General features: G+C 39.5%; 1 protein-coding gene across 9 annotated transcripts in view; it reads right to left on the bottom strand.

Annotated features, from left to right (window-relative positions):
- The window catches only part of PLCB4 (phospholipase C beta 4), a 198,813-nt gene that overhangs the window by 6,000 nt on the left and 166,914 nt on the right, over positions 1-25,899 (bottom strand). For all 9 annotated transcript variants that reach the window (XM_062610270.1, XM_062610280.1, XM_062610251.1 and 6 more), the window contains 8 exons: positions 23,366-23,415; positions 23,189-23,254; positions 17,031-17,146; positions 12,496-12,571; positions 7,665-7,840; positions 3,022-3,123; positions 1,213-1,270; positions 722-808 (listed from right to left, as the gene is read on the bottom strand). In XM_062610270.1, the coding sequence (XP_062466254.1) occupies positions 722-808; positions 1,213-1,270; positions 3,022-3,123; positions 7,665-7,840; positions 12,496-12,571; positions 17,031-17,146; positions 23,189-23,254; positions 23,366-23,415 (731 nt within the window). The remainder of the gene's footprint in view (positions 1-721; positions 809-1,212; positions 1,271-3,021; positions 3,124-7,664; positions 7,841-12,495; positions 12,572-17,030; positions 17,147-23,188; positions 23,255-23,365; positions 23,416-25,899) is intronic.

Raw genomic sequence — 25,899 nt, 5'->3', positions numbered from 1 at the left:
GGTATATTCCCCTTGCAGTTTACATTTGTGCAAGTGCAGTACTGCAAGCCCATGCAATTATAACAGTTCTGCTGGCTCAACCTTTCAGCAAGGGAACTGCTCAGAACATGCTGTTGCTCCTAACAGAAATAAGATTAGAATTTTCCTTTCCTCTCCAAATAGTTTTATAACTGGGGAAAAAAATAGCTTATAAACTAGCAGAAAATAATAAAGTATTTTAATTAGGAAAGGGTGCACTAGTATAGATAAAACTCCCCATGCTACTATACATCTCTAGAATTCAGTCCAAACTGTCTCTGAGAGTTTTGTGATGCTCTATGCATATTTCACCTCTATTTTCCAATCAGCATTAGAAATACAACTTCCAAAATGAAGAAAACTGATTTGCTTGAGGTACTTCTGGGGAGTAATTTAAATGGATATGCTGGGCCTTTTATGACTGTCAGATGTAGCTAATGAGTATCAATGCGGCTGGACAGTGGAGAGGACAGACTCTGGCTAAGCAGTCTAGCTTTCACATGCTTCTCTGAAACAAATCTAGCTCTGTATCATTGAGTCACCTCACCTCTTCATTTTAAGTCCCCAGGTAGGTGAGTGACCATGAACAAGGTCGTATTCCCAAGTTCAATAATGACTTACATTCAGAAGCATTCTACTCAGCCTGATTCTGGTTACTGTTTTCACTAGCCTGCTTTTCTTTTAAGTCTTTAAAGCAAGATACCTGCTCATTCTGCTTCTCCAAGACTTCTAAATGCTCAAGTTGAACTTTTTTCAACTGATCCATTTCCTTTGACTGCTTCATTGCCAGCTGGAAGACAAAATAATGGGGGGAAATGTAACACATCATTAACAAGCCAAATAAAAGCTTACTTGAGAAGTACACCATCTTCCCCCATTTGGATGGCACAAAACATCACAGGTGGCCTATTAGTATCACCCAGTCTTAAGAAGAGCTATTAATATAATAATATATGTATTTATACATATTAAATATATTACACAAAAGCAGATAAATACACACCAACAAATAATATCTTTGTGAATTTAAAGTAGCTTCATCTTACAGAGATCTTGGATCTTTTAAACTATATGTATGTGGAACAAAGCAAAGACAAATATCTGTTTGTTTACTACAGCTGGATTCTCAACACAGAGAAATGAAAACGAATATCCAGAAACAGTGCCCAGGGACTTTGCCAAGATCATAGTTACCCTTTTTCTCTCTTCCAGGAACTTCTTTGTGTTGCTGCTGTTCAGTTCTCTGACTCTCCTAAAACAAATGCAAACATTGTCCATGAAGAATTGTTGGAAAAAAAGAAACCCCAAAGTTACAACAGAGAGAATTACAAACTCTTAAGGTATATTTCGGTTTCTGATTATTTGTACCTTGTGGGATTAATAACAAATTGTATACTCCTCTGGCTATACACCTTTACATTTAAAGGTTTCCAAGAACACTTGACAGTTTCACTGGAGACTTGGGGCACAAATAATCCCCATACTGACCAAGACTGATGTGGATAGAGTTTGCTTTCTCCCTTACTCAGGAGTGGTGGACAGAACTTAAAACTGTTTCACTCACTTGTGTATCCCTTGCTGCACTCTGGTCTCAATTTATTTTGGTATATAAAAACTGCTACATCTCTTAAGAGTGGTAATGGAAAAATCACCTTATGATCATAACTGACGTTACAGCTTACCAATGCTGTAATGTTCTTAGAGCTGTTACTTAAGCAAAAAGATAAGTATACAATTACTATTTACATAAAATATCTCACTGCAAAGTGTCTCTTCCTGGGATTGCCATCATGAAATACACCAAAAATAGTTCAAAGAGCTGAATCGGACTAATCGCAAAGCCTGAAAACCAGGACTGCGTTCAGCCTGCTTTCCAATCTGGGAACTGATTTATTCCAGAGTCATTAGTGGAGGTCTCACATTAACTAAGCATGCAGTTAGCAAAGGCTCCATTCATTTGTCTTCCTGATGAGTCAGGAGAGTGTTACTCTAGAGGGACTTAGTTCAGCGGAAACAAGTTCAAGCCTTCTGACCAAAATAGCCCAGTACCAAGGAGGAAATGTATAAGGGGAAAGAAGGAGCCAGATGGCAATCCCAAAATGAAGGTGAAACCCTGCAGGCTTATGGGATATCATGTAGACTCTGCTTTTATCTATTTATTTGGAAACTTTTAGGATAAATAGAAGAAACATACAATTGCTATATTGCAGATCAATCCTCCAAAGTCTCAGCAGTACTGGCAAGTGTCTCTCTAGTCAGTTAAGGCTGTCATCCCAAGATGTGCTGGGAACAACCCACTTCTGCAAGTGCAGCAGTGCCCTTGGTTTTGCTGAGCCTGGATGCTGACCAGGTCTCCAATGGCAGCACGTAGCAAGGGGAAGAGCTGCAGTTCAGTTCAGGGGTAGAGAAGAAGCAACAATGTGGGGCTTTATGGACAACATCTTCTGTTTTTTAACTCCTGTCTTGCTTCATCCTCTCCACTGATCATCATTGCTTCTAGAGCACTTCTTCCTTCTGTCCCACCTCTCCTCTGTGTCATCAACAGATGGGGGATAAAACCTATCACTGGCACCACCTCCTGTATTTTCAGTGATGCTGTCTCTCCAGTTAATCTAACTGCAATTAGAACCAACCTCAGATCCAGTAGAGCCCTCATTTCATTTAAAAAGCAACCGTAAGTACAACGCACTTTAAGTACGATCACTAAAACTCTTACAGATGTGTTTCAATTTAATAGTGCCATTAGAGCTACACCAGTCAGTCACAGCTCATGAGTATAAAGAGCATATTATTTCCCTGATCAGGACATTACATTTGTTAAAAGTGTAAATGTAAGAAAAGTAACATTTTTCTTAAAGAGGTAATCTAAAATAGACATTCAGCACAAGCACTGACATTGTTTCCATACATAAAAGCATGTTTTTCATAGAATTAATCCATGAGTTAACCCAATAGCCTTTGACAGCATTCCTCCCTTCTCAGGAAGGGCGATCTCCTACTTACCTCTCTCTTTCAGCTTTATTTTTGATAGATTTGTCTTGGCTTATGGCTTTGCTGTTCTCCATAGAGATTTTAGCCTGGTTGGCCCGCATTTCCTTGCTTTCCCTAGGCAAAACCAAACAAAGTCATTAATGCCTAAGATACAGCTGTTGTTGAAGTTGGTTTCCTGATACTTTCACTGTGGTTAATTTTGTCCTTGAAGCATTAAGGAAGAGGAAAGAACAAACCATATGAAAACTGCCTTCCTTTGGGTAGACTTTACACAGTTCAAGCAAGCATTCAGAAATCTCAAATAGTTCCAGGGAATACAACCCAAAAAGCCCGCTTAAAGCATTTTTACACTTTGAATGTTACAAAAGGCTACAAAAGTCCCTTTTCTCCCTAGTAAGAGCTGTTTGAGTATGAGCTACTGTCAGACATTACTGCCAGCCATTTAGCAAATGCAATTTGTCTTTTAAAACTGCCTAAATGTTTACAAATCCTGCACTCAGAACATGACTGCAATATGAACAGCAGTAATATTTGCTACTTGTGGTATGAACTCACAAGACTTCCTTTTAAGACTTCTACTTTGGGTCTGAAAAGAACCCTGTGCTTCAGGCCATGGTCAGACTTGTGTTCTGTTTCTCCTGGCTCAGTGAACCTTGTAGTCTTTCTTTTGGAATGAGATAGCTTTAATAGGAGGGTGGCAATCAGCTTCCAGGGGAAATGTCCCAAGCGGTGTGGTCTGACTCGGGAGGTGGAAAACCTCTTCAGTGTTTCAGCCAGTGTGGTAGAAAACCAGAAAATAAGCAAATAAGTATCTCATTGTTTTAAAGAGAAAAAGAGATCGTGATTCTTTGCTGGGAGTAGCAGCACAGTTGCTGGCTTTCAGGAATAGCTTCTGACTTGTGAGTAGAAGGCTTTTCATCACTCTGGGTTAAGCCAGCCAAGCTCCAAAGGGACCGTCCCCGAAGGCCAGCTCTTGCTTTGTGCCTGCTTAGCATTCCAGCACTGCAGCTCCTGATCTTCCATGCTTATTTAAACAGGAATTATACACATAAATTAGACAGCAAATAACAGATTGTAAAGTTCCCAGTAGTGCATCAGCATCTAAAGTTACCCGTTTAGCAAGCCAAGGCAGTACCTTAGTCTCTTCTTTTGCACATGATCTCGAGTAGAGTGCTAAACATCTACTGTACTAATTATCCCCAAATTCGAAGTATTCTGTATGCACAGGAGCAGTGTGGCACAGAGCAGCGCGCTTAATTTAATGAAATGTCACTGAATCTTTTTCGGCTTTCTTTCATCTCTGGAAGACATTAATCACTAAGCAGCATGAGGAAACTTTGAGTTACATTTCTCTCAGTTTCAATTTTTTATTCAAGAGATGCAGTGCTGCTTTTTTTCCCTCCGAGAGTTCAGAAGGTGAAACATTCCCTGAATACAGATTTAAACCACGACGGTATCACAGCAAGAAATTAGGCTGGGTTCTAAAAAATGTTGTGTCTAGAGCACATTTCTTTCCAACAGTCCTTTCTCCAAGCAAAAGCTTTTATTTTCCATACCGAATTTGAACTAATTTTCAAGCCCACTATCTTAACAGTAGTACTGGAACAACTTACTTCTATTACTGTGCTCAGGGATATGAACAAAGTTAAGGGTAGGTGTTCAAACTGATTTAGCCTATTTGCATCAGATATAATTTTCGAGTGAAAGAAGTTAAGAGGATTAGAGGACTACTGTGCATCACTGATGATTTCCAAATGAGTCTTTGGCCATGGATATAGCTGAAAGAGCAACACATCTGTATGCAACTGCTTGTCTACTCTGTTATAATCTAGTTGCACTGCTGATGGGTCTTTCCAGGTGTGCTGGGTTTTCACTGCTTGCAAGAAATACAAAGTATTCTTAACAGAAGAAATGAAAAACCTTATCTTCATTCTAAAATCATCAAGAAGCACCTGTAGGGCCCACTCTTGTTTCTGGAATGGTGCTTCTTGAGGACAGGGCCAATGTTCTAGTGTTAGTTCACCCCTCAACTGCCTGGCACAGGGCATCACGTGGAGGCTCAAGCTCAGCCCATGCTGCCCTGGCTGGCAGTGCTGCACTGCCATTAGAGAACACCCTCATCACAAGTGGTGATACCTGTAGCCAGAGTTAACTGGAAGAAACAGGTAAGCCAGGATGGTAAATTAAAAAAGGATTCTAGAAACATGGTACGTGAACTGCAAGATTTAACTGCTGGTTTCCTAGTGTGTTCTACTGACTGCACATCTGAAATTTATATATAACCTTAAGCATATAAGTCCTTGGAATTTATACATATATTTAGATGACACTGAAGTGCATTAACATGTTATTTTATGTCACCATTATTGTCTGAATGACTAGAAATCTCTTCTATTAAAAAAAACCCACCACACATAATTTTTCTTTCCCTCTCATGTTATTTTATCTGGAGTACATAAGGCTTGCAGGTAACAGCTTCACACCCCCAGTTTCTGAAATGCTGCAAGCTCACTACATCCAAGTCAGGAAAGCTAACCCAGTCTTCAGAAGCAGGGTGCAGAGCACCCCTGGAGTTCAATAAGCTTCAGATTTTTAGTACTATCTGCTCTCTTCTGCTTTGTTTCTAAATGAGCTCAAAGCACAAACTGTAATTGCTTTTTGTACTGCACATGGAGGGAAAGTATCTACCCTACCTCAGATAACCACATCATTTTAGATTACTGATCTTTCCTGCTGGCCCTGTGTCCTCTGCTGTGATAGCTAACTCATTACCTCAGCTCACAGAGAGGGAAGTGGCGAGAACAGCATGCTGAGTGCATGGTCCTCCTCCCATGCTGCTCTCAGATAGAGCTTTTTTTCCCTGTGGTTCCCCGAGCTGTCTCTTGGCTATTACATACACCTCTACAGATAAATGCACACATATTCCTACATACAATACATTCTACAAAAGAAGTTTACAAATCATTAAGTGCAAAGTCTAAAGTCTCTTAAGGGCATTATTACATTCACATTTCAGCATTTCACATTCCAAATTCTTCTGAAATATTCACAGATTCAGACATAGTCTTAAATTCATTTCCAACAGGAAATTTGCCAGTTTGCGCATCTAGGGGTTACACACAAACCTCCAAGTAAGCAGAAACATGCTAAGCTGCAGCGAATAAAGCAGAAAGAATTTTGAAGGTTGTCAGTATTTATCAGGGTGTAGATTTTCAGAGCTGGTTCTTAGCAGCTCTGGAAATAGACTGACACAAGTTATCTCTAATAAGAAAGCAAGATGCATTACTAAGAATGGAAGAACTGTTTGCAAGAAATGATCTAGGGCTGTTTGAACAATGTAGAGATACAGAAATTCTAAAGCCAAAGACAAAAACTATGAGAAAAAGCATTAAAAATACTATATTTTGCCCTAGGGTAGATACATCAGCTGCCTACAATGAGAGCCCGTAGCAAAGTTAAGAGAGGAAGAAAATATGTATGGAAAAAAACCAAAATCTTACCTTCACAGGCTGTATACTAGTAAATTATCTTCTAAGCATTGTGGTGAATTTCAAATAGGATAGAAAACAGAACTCAAAGTGATGTAATTTCTCTGGGCTGATGCAGCCAGGTATGATTTAGAGATACAGTACCAAGGACTGCACCTTCCTCTGGCTAGCAGCTTCTGAATGATGCATTTGTATTATACTTTGGCAATTTTTGGACTTCATTTCTGACTGGGCATGTATTGCAGGACAGCTTGAATAGTTGGGTTAACACAGAGATTAACATAAAGATGAGCTCACTAAAAGCCTTTTGCTGGGACAATTCTCTGTTGGAAGGAAAGCTTGCAGGTCCCAGCATGTATTCTCTCTGATGCAAAGATAAGCTGTTTTTTCACTCAGGAATTTAAAAAATCATTTAAATTCCTTCTTCAGATATGATTTATTTATTCTTTTTTCCCCACGCTTTTTATGTGAAAGATGCTGAAGACAATTATGCATGAATATATATGTATGTATACACACATTTTGCATCCATCTGCTTTTAGATCACAGCATAAAAAACTATTACTTACTGCCATTTTTAACACCGTGAATACAATCTGTATTTAATTTTATTTCAAATAAAATGTATTTTGTAATTTCAAGTGGGCATGGGATGGTTAATTACAAAAGCAACAAGACAGACATGTCATGCAGTATCTTCTGTATTCCCAGTGATTATGACAAGTTATTACATGAAGATAATACATCAGTTTAATGTAGCTTATGCTGCTACCTGCTGTTTTTATGACCTTAATAATCACCAATGCTATAAACACGACTCTATAACCACTAACAACTCCAAAAGATACTTCCAGATCTGACACTTCTCAGTTTCCAGCCTCTGAATTCAAGTTCCTGAGTAAAGTCTAAGCACACCCACAGCTGATGCACACCACCACTGCTTCATGACATCTGCTGCCTTTAATGAAGTTCAGATAATCTAAACCAGCTCAGAAGCCTACTCCTGCACCTACGTAAACCTTGTATGATCACTTCTTTTACTTCCACCATCCACACAGCCCAGTATCTTTCACAGCAGTATAGGAGCTATCAACACAAGAAACTAAAACATTACACATAGCCGACGTAAACCAAGCCCTCGTTATCAGGTAGCACAGCCCTGCTCACCTGTCATGGGAGAATTTGAGCTGCTGGGTCTGTTGTTCATGAGCATTTATTAGCAGTTTCTTCAGTAGTTCACACTGTTGGTTCAAGTGCAAATCCCGGATTTCTTGCTCTTCGGCACTGTGCGTATTGATCATCTCGGACCACTCCTTCGTGTGCTGTGCCACGATCTCTTTGACCTGTTGAGAAGTAACAGCAGCTTAGCTAGAGATTGCAGACAGGCTACTGCTGCTGCTGATGTAAAGACAATCATAAAAAACATTACAAAGAATGTAGCTGAACTGTGAAAAATGAAGCTCCACAAACAAAGTTGCTTCACAGAGCAACAAAGCCACTGAGGACACTACTGTGTATTATGAAAACAGATGTAAACCAACCCCTACTATTAGGACCTAGAGCCCTGAATAAATTGGCTGCATTTATGCTCTAATGGTACTACTCATATTTTAAAATCTTCTCTAACATTGAGTTTATAATAAAATGGTTTCACATTTTTGGTTGCCAAGAAAAACAGTAAGTATTAGAAATACCAAAATTAACTATGGGGAAAAACACCCTTGTGAGTGGGATTTATCTAAGGGCTTCTCTTAGATTTTGTGGAGACAAGTTTTACAAACACGGTCAGTTTACAGAGAATTCCTGTCTTTAATGCAACTGATTCTGAAGATGGGCTATGCATCTTTGTTTTATATTCATTAAGCCAGCAGGGAATCTGGCAAGTATTCTTCTCTTGCTTATCTCCCAAGACTCACGAGAATAATGAGATTAAGTTTCGGAGTGTTCCCAAAAGACAATATGAAGAAGTCTAAATCACCAAAGTTGTTATAATAATAATATATTGCACTCAATTTCAAAAAGAAGCTAATAGAAAGATATATTTTATTATCCTTTAATAATTATCTTTGGGTATTTTGACAAGCTCTCCTACTTCTTCATAAACGGCATACAGAATATGCCTCACAATAAACCTATTTTCAGGTAGTCATTTCAACTGCTGCTATGGTAACTAATAGCATCTGGGTCATCTAAACCTTACTCTTCAAATCAAAAATTACCACCATATTGCTCAGAAAGTGAAAGAACGATGTCAGTATCTCAGGTGTGGGCCCATGTGTGGGCTGTGCATAACACAGACTCTCCTGCATAGACCAGTGGTGAAAGGAGAAGGGACCTTAACAGTCCCAGTCTCCATCCTGCCCTGAAGAGGCTCCTCCAAAGGCCCTTCTACACAAAGCTCATGCTGTGTAATGAAGCTGGACTCCTACTGAAAAAAACCCAAAGCAAGTATTTTGTAACAGATCAGGGTGACAACCACTACCTGAGAGCCAGACTTGCATTTAACTGTAGTTAGATAGTGGTCCAAGATTAACCAAAAAAGGATTGGAGGCAGAAGCAGCTGACAGAGAGCTACCTGGAGTTTTCTGCAGCTGTCAGAACACAACAAAAGCATTTTGAGCAGGAGGCTGGTACCACTAATATAGGGCACCAAGGTGTTTAAGAGTGAGCGTACCTCCAGCAAAATGAGGCTTGCTTATTTGTGTGCATGTGGGTAAGTGTATTACTAAGCCAGAGGCTATCAATACGAAGTGATATAAACCACTAAAGGATGTGGAGCAGTCTGTGGGAGTGGTATCTTTAATAAGATGTACATAAGGCAGGACTGCCTTCAGAGCCAGAAAGAAAAAGAAGATTCCGTTTTCAAATGGTCAAAGTAAATGCTTGAATGCTGGTAAGGAAAGGAGACTTGTTTTTCAGATGGAGCTTTTGAAAGGTTCAGGGACAGATACTACAGCTCACCTCTGGCGCCCACCAGTATGGCGCACATGAGTTAGGACCAAGTTTAATCCAAGCTCCTTGGACTAAAGAAGAAACCTGCTTAAGGAGACTTAAGTATAGCAGTGATTTATTTAATCTGAGAAGATAGGAAGAATCATAAAAACTCCCTGCCTGTGTTCAGGGAGAGATGTGCTAGTGAGGTGCTACTAATTTCTAAATCAACATGCCATCTAAGCAGCAGGTACAGCCCTTTGTAAAACAGGTTTTTCTCTAGGGGTGGGAGAGAAAGGGAAGATTCCTTTTCCTAAATATCCTGCATGATTCCTTTTCTTAAATATCCTGTAAGCTAGAAGTCTTATTTCAGGTAGAGCAAGATAAAACCTGATGAGAAGGATGTAAAGGATTCACCAAATGCCAGTTACAAGACTTGAAATACCCAATTTGACTTAGATTCAGGCGAACTTAGAACCCGTGACCATTAAATCATCTGAAATCCAATTTTGCTGCAGATCTGTGATACACTTCAAAGTCCAGATGTAGCAAGTTCAGTGTACATCCCTGCTTTTCTCCAATTTATTTGCATCATAGTTAAAATGACTATTTCATTTGCTGTGTTCTTGTCCTACTTTCCACTATATTAAGATAGTGTTGCTTAATGGTTATTTTTCTTATCCTGTTGGATAGCTCTTTCCTATTCTACAGACTGTGTTTGCAATCCTGTCCTTTCATGTGTTCCATCCTTGGGCCTAAGAGACTAATTAAAATCTTCATAAGGAACTTTCTTTTGCGCAGCACATATGCAAGATGTTTGTTTAGTCACTAAGTTAAAGCAGGAATCATCTTTGAAGTCATCTTCCCTCTTTTTTCTTTTCATCCTCTGCCTGCTTGATATTGGGACCTACTTTCCTAAATGCAGGGGAGGAATTTGCATCTGCCAGGTTAACTGTGTGTGTGAAGTACACACAGGGACATTCAGATCTCATTTAAGTATTTTATGCCAAGCCTGGGCTGGATATTTCCTCCTGACAGGAAGACGTTTGTAGATGAAAAGGTCTCTGGTGCTAAAGGTGTACGTGCACACTGTGACAGAACTGCACTGAAGGACATGAGCTGTAATTAAAGCTGAATTATGGTACAATCTGATATCAAAATTAGTGGCCCAAACGCTGAGGAATGCTAAGCAACTGTTAATTAATGAAACTCCCACTCTATCAGTGTAATGCATTCAGCATCTCAGAATTCAATCTCATTTAATTGTGCCTACCTTCATCTAAGATAAAAGCTAATTTCCCTATGGTCTTGAGCACTGTGTTCCAACCTGTTGCTTGCAAACCTTTGAATGATCTCCAGGAATGATTCAAGGGCCCACACATGGCAACTGAAAGTAAAGGAGTTTGAGAATACTAAAATCAGTACAAAATCTGGACAGTTTTGATGGAACCACAGTGAGTAAGACATTGAAAATAACTGACCTAGAGAAAACCACAGAGGTAGATGGCTTGTAGAGTTCTCTGCATTATCCATGCAGAGGCTTGGCATTTCAAAGGAGCTTACATCTAAGTCTCCTTTGAAAATGTCATCCTAAAACCTGACATGGGAGTGGACAAAAATCAATCTTTTTTTCCAGGTATGGATTAAATTGAAGGGAACCAGTTTTAAAGCAGGATTTTAAAAGGGACAGAGCTCAGAAACTGCATATATTTGCTGAAAGGGAACATGTAAGTAACATTTATTGGATTTGGAAGATTAATGAACACTTGGATGTCCCTTGCGTACAAATCACACCTCCTCAGCTGTAGACTGTGAATGATATAGGTGAGAAGCAGAAATCACAGCAAAGAGTTTTTCTACACAATGTAACTTCAAATGAGTTTTGAGCTTATGTCTGGATGATTGGAAGCTAGTGCTCCTCAGAGAGTTTACTTCACTAAGAATTGAATGAATTATCTGCTTAAGTTGTCAACAAATTTGCTTTCATTTAAAGAGGAAACGGTTCTGGATTTCTCATAGGGGAAGAAGATGGGGAGATGAGAGAGTGCACTAGGGTTTTTAACTACATTCAGGTTTTTTTTAACTATATCTGTGTTTTTAACTATATAAAAACTAGGGGTTTTAACTATATCTGTGGCTGAGCCAACAGCAACAAGAAAAAAAACCTTGTTTAGAAAATCAAGATCTCCTCCACATGAAATAATAAAACCAAAGAAATAAATTCAGTGAAGAAAAGGTGAAAACTTATTCTGATCTCAAAGATGCGGCTGGTTTTGTTTGTATTTTCAATACTTGTTTCTTTTCACAGGTTTCAGCTTTTAGAGTACCTCTCCTGTACTTTTCTCCCTCTGGATCATTTTGTACATGGATGTGCTTTCTGGTTTACGTGCCGTGCTCTAAGTCTGGGTATCTTTCAGAAACTTGAAAGCATGTCAACAGGTCATAGGTAAAACTTCCAAGGGAAATAAGAACTCAGTGAACATAGTAGTGGTATGGAAGTACAGAGGGAATAGCTCTAAGCAACTGTGAATCACGGCTCAAGAATGGCTTTTTCAGGTGAACTGAGGTTGAGTCGCAGAGCACTTTTATTCTCCAGCACCTTTAAGAAAACAATGGAGAAAAAACACACCCAGAAATAAGAAGACACTTGGTTCAAGAACAACTTGGACTCCTCCTTTGCTAGGAGACAGACTAGCAAGTGTGGTCCATGGTGACAATGGTGGAAAATGAAGAAGAAACCTCTTTATGTATGTATTTTAGGAAAGCATTTAGCATCCAAGTTCCATACAGCACATACTCTCTTTGTTTAGCTAGAACTGATACAAACAACCAGTTTCACTTCATGGTATGAATGACACTTCTTCAAAATTTCAAAAGGGCAGGAAATAGATGTTGCTTTTTGAACAGTTTTTCAGGAACATTTTTAGGCACTCGATTACTGCCATTCTTTTCAATGTGTTATTATTCCTGAAAATCATTCATGTGCTTCCAAGAAAATTAACCACCACTTGGGTCTCAAAATCTCTCTTTCAGGCGTTGCATGCGTTCAGCTTCGCTGTTTGCTTACCTTAGATTTGTGATCTGATGTGAGCGTCTGAATCTTAATTTCCGTTTCTTTCTTCAATTCAAGACAATTATTGCCTCTAAAAAAAGGAAAATCGCAAATGTGTGCCACAAGTTAAACATCTTCCCATTCACTCGGCTCCTACTAATTAAAACGTTAATCAGAGTTGAAGTGCTGCAGCGCGTTGGAATGAAATTATTTCTTCTGGCAATTTATTCACAACTTAACAAAATACGGTTGGATTAATGATCGTTCAATTCAAACACCACGCGATTAAGGCGAGATTGGCCCAGCAATTATTCTGTTGCTGAGGATATGTCAAGCATCTCCATTTATGGCACTTGGTTCCTTTTCCAGGCTTAAAATACCTAGCCAAGAGAAACCAGTTTTTGCCTGAGAACTTACAGGCATGTTAACTGCCTTCACCATGATTTTATCCTCTGTTTTAAAAGTAAATTTTGCTGCTGCTTTTCACTTTGAGGCAGAGAAAGTCATTCAAATAACTACCTCACAGGGCAACTTGGGCATACTGAATGTGAACACCTACTGAAAGGGTCAGGGCCCTTCTGTGAGAAAACAGTGAATGGGTTGCAAAGAAGGGGCCTCATTATCTTTGCAGATCATGTTACCCCACGTGGATGAATCCAAGCTCTTATATTCCTTATGACTTGGAAAGCAACAAATCTTGGCTAGCCCTCACTCCTGCAATAAGCCGAATACAGCATGGCCTTTGAGTATGGGTATAATGAATGGGGTTGAATGCAAGTTGTGAAGTTGTTTAATGCAGGAGGAGTGCATGATTCTAAGGGACTGGTAAAATGACTGCAGAGGGCCCATGCTGAAGCTCCCCTGACATGCCTGTGGGTTAGGAGATGGATGACTTCTACCTCTCACCCACAGAATTCCCTTCACTAAGCCCAATTAGATGGGCAGGATGGATGTACAGACAAGCTATTGCACTGCAGCCACAACAGGAATTTCAATTACTGTCTCACCACAGTCAGTAATCTTTTGAAGGCTGACAAGCTCCATCTTTACCAATGTTCTTGTTCCCTTTTTGCAGTGAAGGGCTTTTACAACAGAATACAAATTCACACATTGGAAGTGTCTGCTTTTTGTCTGGAATAATACAATACGTTGAGAGGAGCCTGTTCTAAAAACTGTAGTATTTATGTGTCAGATCATCCACTGATGTAACTGGTGTAACCTCCCCCCAAGTGGATGGAGCCACATTCATTTTATCATCTGAAACTGGCCCCAATAAGAATGGTTACTGCTTGACTGCAGTAAAATTAATCCGTATTTGCTCTAGAAAAGGAGATTTATGAAACTCTAAAGTTGAAATCCCATTTTAATATCAAAGTACTGCTAAACTTATGGAAATCAGCAGAAAAACTTATCATCAAACAGTACCAGGAAAGCCCTTACTGAAAATAGTGGTGTGATGTCGCCTTGTGTTCCCAAGGGCCACCAGAAAGACAACTGTTTTCTAGTCATAGCAAGGAAAAGTTCTGTAGGGATTTCTAACACATATTTGACACCTTGGAAGTAATATAAAGGCATACAAAAAGGTTCTGACCACAGTTATCTCTGCCTGAAATTATCCCAAACAGCTGGAAAAAGTCTCTGATTATGCATGGGGGTAGCTGCTGTCAGAGTCTGGCTCTGACATATATGAACATATAATTCACATATGATTTGTCATACACTGTGAAAGAGGCTGCTTCTTAAGTGAATCAAACAGATTTTATCCCAAATGAGTCCGTTTGGGTCAATCACTGGACTTTTCAGAATCCAGACATCAAACCCAACTGATCCCTTCTCTGGAAATGCAGCTTTCATTGTACCTCAAGGCAACTTCCAGCCAGGCTGGACATAACAAGAGTTGTCTCCAGCTGTAGTCCGTGGTTCAACTATTGAGTCACAGTTGGGAACAGCCAACCAGGGACAGCCCAACCCAATCTCACATGTCCATGCTCACGCACACACATACACTTGAATTCCTGGACAGTCCTAATATATCAGAAGGATCTTTCTGTGCCCTCAACTCCACAGAGTGGGAACATCAGCACACATATCCCCATAAGACTCTCTGAGATCAGTAAGCATTTGAAGCATACAACAGAAAGAGCACAGGGAGCAAAGTCCTATCCATCTGTCAGTGAATTAGCACGTGATTAAAAGATTCTACTCTGCTGAACAATATGCAGTTGACATTTGTCACACCATGTGGCAGAAGTGGACCACAAAAAAGCTGCACAACAAAATGAGAAGAGAAAGTCTTGTATACACCTACCCAAAAGCCTTTGTTTTTCAGGAAATATCTGACCATTTCAATATGAATGCCCTTAAAACACATTTTACATGTTCTGGTGCAATTTCTATTGCTTGTAAAAGTTCCACAATGATAGTCAAGGATATGGAGCATATTTTGTACCTGCTGAACCCTGGATTCATCAGATCATTACCCCTGAACTCTGGATTCATCAGATCAGTTCAGTAAAGTAAAATAAAGCCTCAGTCAGTGTGTTCACTTTTAAACATGCCCTTAAATATAGGGCACAGTTGGGGTGAAGTGTGTGCATACGAACCTTCCTGAATGGGCTCTCAGGGCTGCATGCACGATGACTCTGAAGGAAGCCCTTAAAACACTGATACAGAATCAACAAATGTTTTCACAGAAGGTCTGTGCTGATACTGGATTGGATTTGGCTGCTAAACAATTACTCTTATAACACTGAAGAGCTCTGAAGTCTGTGGACTCATAGTGAGGAACAGTGTTTGGTTGTGTATTGGACCTGCTCCTGGAGTAGTCATTTTCAACATTATTTTTACATCTTTTTAAGCTTTCAATGATAATTTAAAACTATCATAAAGACTTTAGCACCCATGAGAGAAGCGTTATAAAATGAGGAAAACCACTGCAAGTAGCCAGTGAAGTGATCTCAAACTGGGAATCAACTTAACTACTTTTATACTGTCCCATTTGGGGTTACTCTGGAAAGCATTGCTACCCAGGGCTTTCCACTATTTACTGCACAGAGACAGCCATTACCACCTTTAACTTTCTGACCCATCTTCATTTGCTGTTTTGATAGGTGGGCAGAGGCACCGGCATCTCCTCAAGCCAACAGGAATATTGATTCCTGGTTCTTCTGATAGGAGATTCTTAAATACCAGAGCACAGGGAAGCCTTTCTCCCTCCATGATAATTATGGTGCAACGTCCAGGGCTTAGTTCACTGCCACTGTAGTAACTACCCTGACTGTAATTATAAATCCAGCTGCATCAATAACCTTCTGCTGCATTACATTCAATAGAAATTGAATGAAAGCCATATTAAATTAATTACATCCTGTAGTTGTTCCCTCTCTGTTTGGAAAAGAAGTAATTTTCTGGAAGGAACTACTTGGATTAGAAGGATTTGGGGGCTTTACAGCTCTTTCTTGGACAAAAAAAAACCCTCAAAAACCCAACATGAGCTTTTTAAGAGTTTCTAAGCTTTTAGTAATTTAGTGAGGAGAATTCTCCTTACTTTGTTTACTTCTGACAGTTCTATTTCTGTTGCGTTGCAGGTTTACAACATGCACACTCAAACACCGCTGCCATTCCACAGAGTTTATAAAACAAGAAGTATTTGTGGGAGAATCCAGTGCCAAAGAGGCATCTGTGTTTAGTATTCAGTGAGTGAGTTGGCTGCTAGTTGTTGATGCCAGATGACAACAATATGAAATTAAGGCTAACTATTAGCATGTCTTGATATAGAACGGACAAAAGTAACTCCTGCTTTAGGTCACAATATTATGGTATAAACTGCTGTCTCAATGAGATGCCAGTCATAGGGTAAAAGGTGGAGAGGAGAAACTGCTGCCAGATCACACAATAGCGGCAAGGCAACAGCTATGTAATTCCAAATGGGATTTCAAGAGGGACATTTTATTAAAGTCACCAGTATCTTCCAGGAACTCTTCTGGGACAATTAAGAGATTAGCACAGATTGTCCCAGGCCATGAGCTACTGCAAACCAAACCAGCTTCACTCAAGTCAAAGGAGTAATACTGATTTATTCCAGCTTGAGGATCTGAAGGGTTTTTATTTGTTAAAAAGAAACTTCAACCTGACAGCACTGCAAAAGTCTATTATTCTAAACCACTCAGGATTTAGAAACCAGGTTTTCCCCCAGAATCAAAGCACTGCTACTTACTGGTCATTAGAGGTACTGAGACCCTCAGTCTGCGCTCACTGAACACAACAGTGACATTCCCTGAGGAATGCAGTGAGACCAGATTAGACAACAGAAATAAAAATGTGAGGCAACTCCTCTTCTACTTTTAAAACTTTGATAATAGAAGACTAGGGAAAGGCAAAGTGAGTACAAGTTATGGCCCATTGCTAGAACCTTCAAGCAGCTCAAGTCGGATGTAGGATGCTGGTTCAAGCTGCAATTCATCTAAATGACCTTTTTGTGAATGTTTTATTTCAAAGCATAGTATCTATTGTAAATCTAAAAAAACAAAAAGATTAAAATAATATCTTACCCCTTCTTCTTGATTGCCTTCTCTAACATTTTCTCGTATGATACCTTTTCTTTATCATACTGTGCCACTATTTTGTCAATTTGGGTGCAGTGCAACTTCTGCATGGCGCTGTGCTCCTGGAAAACAGTAGGACCCTGCAATTAGGTGAGTGGATTTTTAAGGTTTAGTTTTCTTACAGTGTAAAAATATCAGTGTACGAACACATAACTTTGACAAACTGGTTTAGCCATCTGGTATTAAAGATTCCAGATATTCCACCATAAGTGCCAAAACATTTCTTCTTTGTTTGAAAAATGAAAATCTGTAGTGGACTCTATGGTAAACCTTAAAACAAAAGAATGACGGGAAAAAAATTCATCTTTGTGAACAAATGTCCATTTAAGTGCAATGTAAAAAATCAGATCTACAAGCTCAGATTATATCAAAGTTTCTGAATGCAGAGAATAAAGCTCAACCCAGTCCCCCCATTCCTCTGCGTATCTCATACTCAGTATAGTGCTAACCCCTTGGCTGCTGCAAATTAAACAGATCGAAGTCCAAACATTAGATAAAATGCAAATAATTATCAGACTTTCTGAAGATCTGGCCTGCAACCCCTAATGACAGCAGCAATCTTATTAAGAAACTGCACCTTGTTGCAGAGTCCCTCCTTTTGCAAGTGACAGTAAGCTGTGCAATATGACTTTCAACTTACGTGCTCCCTTTTCTCCTGCTCCCCAATCAATAGAGCACAAGCTAAGACAGGGAACATCTGTGGAGTATCACACACCAACCTGATGCCTCTACTATAGTTATGTGACTTACATCAGTGAAGTTATCTATTAAAGGGGAAGAAAAAGATCTTCCTACGATGAAAAGATGAATCACTAATACATGTTACACACCTGGGTCTAGCATATTGACAGTTCCTTTCCCATTACAAGACTGTACCAGAAACAACACACTTCACTTAGTAGTTACATGTTGACTTCATTACTGAACTTGATTTCATATTCTGCTTTATCAGAACAGCTACTCATAATGATGGAAACATTTAACTACCACAGAGAGCATTAAATATTGAATTTACATTACAATAGGATGTTGTTTGTTAATTTTATTAATATTCAATTGCTCCACATTTTATCTAATTGTGACAAAAAGCCTTGCATTAATTAATATGGTCTCTTCCAGGACTTTAGTTTGTTTTATAGCTCATTTTGCATTTATTCTACCCACGCTATTCCACTGCTCTTTGTTATTATTTTCTATACACCTGTGGTTTGCATTATCACTGTTGCTTTCTCTAGAAATACTAATTAAAGACTTTTACATGCACTTTTACCGTAACATTAATACAAATGTTGTGATGCTTTTAAAAAGCTAGTCCAGGGCTGTACCTGAGCACTCCAGCATCTGCCAAGCCCTTCCCTGGGGAATGTGTACAGCTGCCAAATGTATTTAGAGTGGAGAACTGATTTTTCTGTTCTACAGAGGATTAAAAGGGAAACAAATAGACTCCATCAACAGTAAAAAAAGCCAGCTCCACCAGGGAGTATTTACACTGATTAATCAGGTAGGAAAAAATGGGGACAGTGAAAAGAATGATATAAGCTTGACAGCACCAGCCAGCTACAGGTAAAGTGACTAAGAGCATCTCTCCAACTACCCACTCTCCCCTAGATGAGCAGAACAATACAATGCTTGCTATAAAAGACTAAGTGCAAACAATGCAAAGCATGAGACATCTGCCCACTCATGTAACACTCCTCCACAACTGGGGAGGGCACATCACACAGTTCCCTCAGGACAAGCACGATTTAAGCCTTCTCTCTCTATCACAAACCCACTGTAATCTTTTTCAGATTCCCCTCTACTGCTGCTTACTGCTCATGCAGAACTCTATCTTGTACCTGAAACAGATATATTGTGGATCATATCCACCTCATTTCCTTCTCTGGTCCTCCTCCCTATTCAGCTCATAGAACATGCATTTCTTTGTCCACAATATAAACACACCTGGAAGAGAAAGATGGGCTATTAACAACCTCCACATGAAAGGCACAAAGAGTCCTTAGAAGCCAACTCCCTGCCAGAGGTCCCTTGAGTTCTGTGACCTTCAACCCTTGGAACACTATTTAAAATAGGTTAGCTGATGCGAGTTTGACTTTCTGTCTGTGCTCAAAGGAAAACACAGATAGATGCTGCACCCAAATTTCTATCAAGATTCTAAGAAATATTAACTGTTTTGTTATCTTATAACACCCTCAGTATATTTTGTTTTCAGAGTGCTCGTCCCTTGAACGATGACAGTATTACAGATGATGTAAAAGAGTATTATAGAGGATCTAAGAGAGCACAATCCATACATGGGCCAACAGTACTTTAAATTGACACAACATGCCCATGATGACATCTGTCACACAGACAGAATCCCAGGGGCCTTTCTGGTACCAGCTTCTCAGAACCCACTGATCCTGATGGCACCTCTATAACTTCAGGCAATAAGATAATGATGACAGCTGTTGCTTTCCACATAGTGGATTTTTCAAATTCCCTTTGTGGATGTGAGGATTCTTGGGGAAGCACACTGATTTCTTGACATGGACACTTACTTGTGTTTTTTCTTTCACTGTCCCAGGCTATGGGACCAGCTTTGTTCACTGTCCAACAGATGACAAGGAATTTGCCTTAGGAGTTTACAACAAAGATTTACATATAATCATAGAATCCTTGCAACATACAAAATACTGTATTTCTCACAGTATCATCAAAGAAAACTGTGTTAGCTTCCCACTCTTTTGTTTTTTCCCTCCTTTTAAAGAATTATGTCCCACATTTTCTACATATCTGACAAACCTTCGCTGTCTTCTCAGTACGCCCCTTAGCTGAAACTACTTCACAATGCAAGCAAATGGGCTGAGGTTTGGATGCTGTTCTTTGCTCATAAGAGCAATCATCTGTTCTTCTGAATATCAACAGCAGCACAATGCTACCTCAGTTGTAGTCTGAGACTTACCTTTTCAGACTAAACCAGCCTGGAGAATATTCACTCTCCCACCTTCAACTCTCTCTTCCTTTATAGCCAGGCCACAAACTAAGCAGAGTATTTGGTTCAAAAACCAGAGGCAACAGCTCTGTTTCAGAACCGATCAGGTTCTTCTGACTAGATGTAAGGAAGAAATTTTTCATGATGAGGATGGTGAAACACTGGCATAGGTTTTCCAAGGAGGTGCAGATGCCCCATCCCTGCAAGCATTTAAAGTCAGGCTGGACATGGGCTTTGAGCAACCTGATCTAGTTGAAGATATCCCCAAGGGATTGGACTGAGTGACCTTTAAAGGTACCTTCCACCCAAAGGGCTAAGAACAGTGACCTTTTTGCCAGTCTAATGATCTCTACCCTAATGAGATTAGGTGTTGTATTTTCCTTACACAAAAGTGAAAAAAGGAACAGTGATGATTGTACCTCCACCTGCCCAAGCATCCTTTTCTTGAAAGCATGGATTAATAACAAATCCATCATAAAGTGAAGTCACAGTGTGTGATGTGTCTCTGTGTGGGTGCATACTGGGTATTACAGCTGTAAGGAGCTATGCCATGTAGGAAAAACAAATTAATACAAATACACAGAGGGATGTCAGGAGAATGTTATTGTGGCTGCTGGAGTTAAAATGGCTGAAACACTGAAGAGAGTAAATAAAAAGATAGCATCAAAGAAATACACAGAGAGTGTTGCATTCTCAGGAGTCTGGCACCAAGAAAGAAATATGATATTTGTAACAGTCCTATACCTTGACAATACAGAGGCTGATGTGTTTTCATAGACAGCACCCAACCCCTGCCAGCCAGCATTGCCATGGAGCTGCTAACACTTCTCTACACTGAGTGGGCGCTGTTAGGGAAACAGACCCTTACTGCTGCTGTCTTCCTTAGCTAGCTCTGCCCAGGGCTACTAGATTAGCTCCTACACTGCTAACATGAGAGCTCCTTCCTCTCAACCTGCTCCCCCTTCCATACTCACATGCTCTTTTCCCAAGTAACAAGCAATAGGACAAAAAGTAACAGGCCCAAGCTGTGCTGTAAGACTAACCTCCAGTTAGACCAGATATTTGGACAGATTTCTTCACCAAGAGGGTGCTCAGGCATTGGAACAGGCTGCCCAGGGAGTGGTGGAATCGCCATCCATGGAAGTGTTCACAAACCTTACAGATGAGGCCCTTAGTGACATGGTTTAGTGGTGGCCTTGGCAGTGCTAGGGTAAAGGTTGGTCTTGGTGATCTTCAAGGTCTTTTTCAACCTATTTTATTCTACGATTCATTTTTCGTAACACATTTTCAAAGGCCAACTTAGATGGAAAAGTATTGGACTTTTCTTTCCTTAAACAACATGAACAATTCCCTTCTGTTCACTTATTCCTATAGATTTCTTGAGTGTCTGTGGTTAAATGAGAGCCAACCTATTTCTGGAACTTTTAAGTTCAGTCTGATCAGTACATAGGCTTCCTGAAGCTGATCATGGGTAACTAACTGCATAGCTCTCCAGCTCCATCCCAACTGATAAAATGCACTAAACCCGCTGATGAGTACACCAAGCACTTCCCTAAGGTCATCTGTGAGCTAATGTGGCCAAGCTTCTGCTCAGACTCTCCTCTCCAAATTCAAGAAGCTGCCCTTTAGCAAGGCATGCTCTAGACAGGCACTTTCTTGTTAGGACAGACTTGCGCTCTGTACTTAGACCAGCAGGACACAGGCTGGCTCTGATCTAAAATAGCTGTGCTTGAGTTAATGCTGAAAGCCCTTCTGAGTGCAGAGCACTTTCAGGTTGTAGCTGGCAATTTTTTCCTCAGATTAGAGGAAGCAAGTGCAATCCTGAACAGATGGATATATTTTTTTTAACAGTAGCAAGTGCAGCCTTGGGTAAGACATCCTTATACTACTGTGGGTCACAGATATCAGGGACACAGACCACTGAGTACGGCTGCTTTCTATGTAACCATGGTACCATTTTCATTTGCTAAGAGCTGCTATAACAAATTGCCAGATGTTGCCCAGCAATGAGTAAGAAAGTAGTGTTTATAAATATGAAGCCCCCTAAAAGATGAACCCTGTGAAGGTCTAGAAACTGTCCATGCCCAGAAGTGTGATGATAGATACATTTTCTTGAGCATGGGCTCTGCACACAACACTAAAATGGAGAAATCACTCATTTTCTTTCTGCTTAGGGTCAGTAAGGAGTCAGAAAAGTAACTATTTTTTAATCCTACACTTAATACAAGGAGCCCCCAAAGATGCCAATTATTTTAAGTAATTTCTTCATACTCCATTGTACAGAGTCCCACACCCAGTCATGAAAATAAACACAAAGACTGATACTAAAAATGCTCAAGCAACTACATTACATCAGCTCTGCAATGAAACCTGCAACCAAAGAGAGCAAGGGAATAACTGCCTCAAAAGTCCAGAATGGATTTGTATGTATCACCAAAATTTATAACTTAAAATCCTTTCTTCACCTATATAACTTATAATAATAAGTTATAATAATGTATAACTTAAAATCTTTTCTACACCTATGCCTCTTTTTGTAACTAGAGTAATGCTTTTCTAATGATAAAGGGTAGGAGAAAATTTGCTTTGATTTTTTCCAATATGAAGTATATTTATGATAGTGTTGTATGCATTCAGGACATCACTGCCAACAGTACCAAGCTGACTCTCGAGTGGTTAGCACAGATCTAATGCAAGGAGGAAAAGGGCATTTCATTTCTCAGTTACACATTCCAGTTCTCTTCAGTGATTTTGCAGTTTCTCCAGTGCCTGTCTTCAATGCAGCACCACCTTACATCATTACTGCCTTCTCTTCCAAGCTGCCTATCAGTATGTCATGCAAGAGGGAGCTAGATAAAATCATTACCTGAGAAAGGTGAGCTCTGGATGCTTTTATGGGTCAAACAAATGTGCACTGAAACTTCGGGAGACATATAAAGGGTTTCTAAAAGGGAAAATTGCTCACTGGAGCGTATTTCAGTACATTTAAAACACATAGGACTTTCTTGGTAGCCCATCTACTGTTCCTTAGTTTTTCTCTTCCAATTTCATTAGGAGCTGTCTGTGCCAGTGAGCACTGCTACTTCTGTCAATTAGAGCATGCTGCTCAGAGAGCTTGTAACGATCATACCTTTGCATGTTTCTTCTTTAAGGCATTCAGTTCTTTCTGCTGTTTCTTTAAATGCTTTATATAAGCCTACAAAAAGAGAAGTTAGATCAATTTTTTTGTGCTCATATTGACTTTAATCAGACAAAAACCTGGTTACTAATGAGGAACACAGCTTGAAAAGCTTGTATCCATACTTACCTTCATTTGCTTTAAATCTTCTATCTTCACTTGAGGAATAAGGTCTATACCTAGGAAAATAATAATAAAGTTCATACATATTAGTATATATTATATTTTTGAGTTTTACCGCAGAACTCTACATTTAATAATTAGTATCTTTCACCACATAAAAATACTCACAGGTTAATGAGAAAATAAAGATATAGTTAAGATACAGTTGTGTTTTCAAAAGCACTACTCAACCAACTGCCTTGTGAAAAAAGAAATGAATCAATGAGTGTATTTTAACCTCTCACAGTTCTGGGCTGAAGTGTCAAAATACTGCAACCTAAGAACTGCAATAGCTCCTTTCCTGAAAGCACAGCAAACCTTTTATGTACATTGAAACTGAACCATGCACGTTTCAGAACTGTCGTCTATAGCTGGAGCTTCCTCTTACTCATTTCAGGGCGAAAGCTTCTTGGGTAAGGTTCTACATGACTGCATAAGGGGTTAACTGAAGTTAGGCATCCTCCTCAATTTAAAAGACAAAAATTGGCAGAGTGAAGATTTACACGCAGCCTGTATGTCAATGGAGGTAAAATTTGCATTTTGGTTAATACCAGGCTATGAGAAAAGGCACAACAGTGCAGCCCAGGACTGAAGGAGAGTTAAAAATGGAGGAGAAACATAAAATCATAAGTGAAAATACTAATAAGAATTCAATATAACAAGCAAATCTATCATACAAGACTAAATACTATTTAGGTGAATGAAAATACATTTTGATCACCTTAACTGCAATGCAGACAAAACCCAATCTCATGTTTATGCTTTAACAAATGTTTTGTGACATATTATGTTTTTTTAAACTACTATGCAGATCCTACAAGTAATGACAAATGAAAATGTTAATACAATGCCATAAGAGCTGTAATATGTAGGCTTCCTCTGAGTTTTTGCACAAAAATGTTCCCTTGCATGTCAATATACTGCAAACATATTTAGTTAACTGCTCATAATCTCTTCATCAGGGATTGTAGTGACTGGACATGAGATAATGGGTTTAAACTGAAACAGGGGAAGGTTAGATTGGATATAAGGAAGAAGTTCTTTACTGTGAGGGTGGTGAGGCACTGGCACAGGTTGCCCAAAGCAGTGGTAAATGCTCTATCCCTGGCGGTGTTCAAGGGCAGGTTGGACAGAGCTTTGGGTGACATGGTCTAGGGTGTCCCTGGCCATGGGAGGGAGGTTGGAACTTGATGATTTTAAGGTCCTTTCCAACCCAAACCCTTCTATGACTCTATGATAATACTGCCCTCAGGCTATAAGATTTCCCCTGACTTGAAAAGGACTTTTGGCCTTTTAAGCTGAATTTACATGCAGAAAAGATTCAGATGCTGTAAAAGAAATAGGGAAGAGGAATAGGCAAGGAAACACAGATTTATTTTCTTAGAAGCATAAGATTCTGCTCAATTATATGTTATTAACATTAGTCTAGTAAATGAGACTGGAACAGACCGAGGCACAGAGAGAGGGTGAAGTTTCCAAAACCACAAATCACTTAACTATTACTGAAAGTCACAGACATTCTGTTCACTTGAAAGCCTTCCCCAGACATCCTATCTTGCTGGGTATGTAATTTCTAATAAGCAAGGTGAGTTGCACATTGTAACAATGGTAGAATTAATCAGATATTAAAAGATCATAGATATAAGTAGTTCTAAATAGGAATGGTTGCATGGGATATAAAAATCAACAGCTCTATTTTAACGTGTGAGAATATGGATGAAAATGGTTGCAGACAAGAATGCCTAAGTACTGAAATCTCAGTTTAAGACCAGGGCTGCATTAGGTATGCTGTGCTGTAAACAAACTTCCTCAGGATTTTATTCTAATGCAGACTCATTTACTTTGTTCACCAGGTCTAATTCCATGGCAACAACAAATTAATTGCCAACCCTAACAAATGTCATACTTAATTAATGCACAATAGAGCTAATACTTGTGCAACTCTTGGTGATGGTACGTGAAACATGAAAACACCTCACTGCATCAAATAATCTGGGTTTTACACCAGGGAAGGGCTTTGAAAGAGTTCAGATGCCAGAGACAACCTCCTTTATTGTCAAAAGTGACTCCAGAGAAAAGGCATCTCATTTCTCATGAGGTCCCTTCACATCTGTGTATTCAGCTGTGTCTGCTTAAGTTTAAGAACAACAGCAGTCAGTACTCCTTTTTGCTCCTAGCAATACCTCTGGGCCAGGGAGGATGAAAGAGAGCGAACCAGATTCTAACTCTTGCAGCCCATTAATATTTATTGTGTTTCAGCTGTAGAAGTTTGTTTTCCTACTTAATCTTCATTACCTGTGATGTCCCAATTGACTCAATGATTTTGTAGAGTGAACGGTGGATAGTGAGGAAAAATACTTATTCACTTATAAATGAGCATATTTAACATGGATAGTTTGTACAATAAACACGCCATTTCCATAATCACTATTCAGAGTAAAACCACACACTGAAAACATTTCTAATTGTTGGGAAATCCCTACAGAATCCAGTGAATTCTA

This window comes from Pezoporus occidentalis, unplaced genomic scaffold (genome assembly GCF_034315485.1).
Source record: "Pezoporus occidentalis ecotype Australia unplaced genomic scaffold, CSIRO_AGI_Poc_V1 ctg10, whole genome shotgun sequence".
In the NCBI taxonomy this organism is placed as follows: domain Eukaryota; kingdom Metazoa; phylum Chordata; class Aves; order Psittaciformes; family Psittacidae; genus Pezoporus; species Pezoporus occidentalis.
The sequence above is the reverse complement of the archived record's forward strand: the minus strand, read 5'-3'. Positions and strand labels throughout refer to the sequence as shown.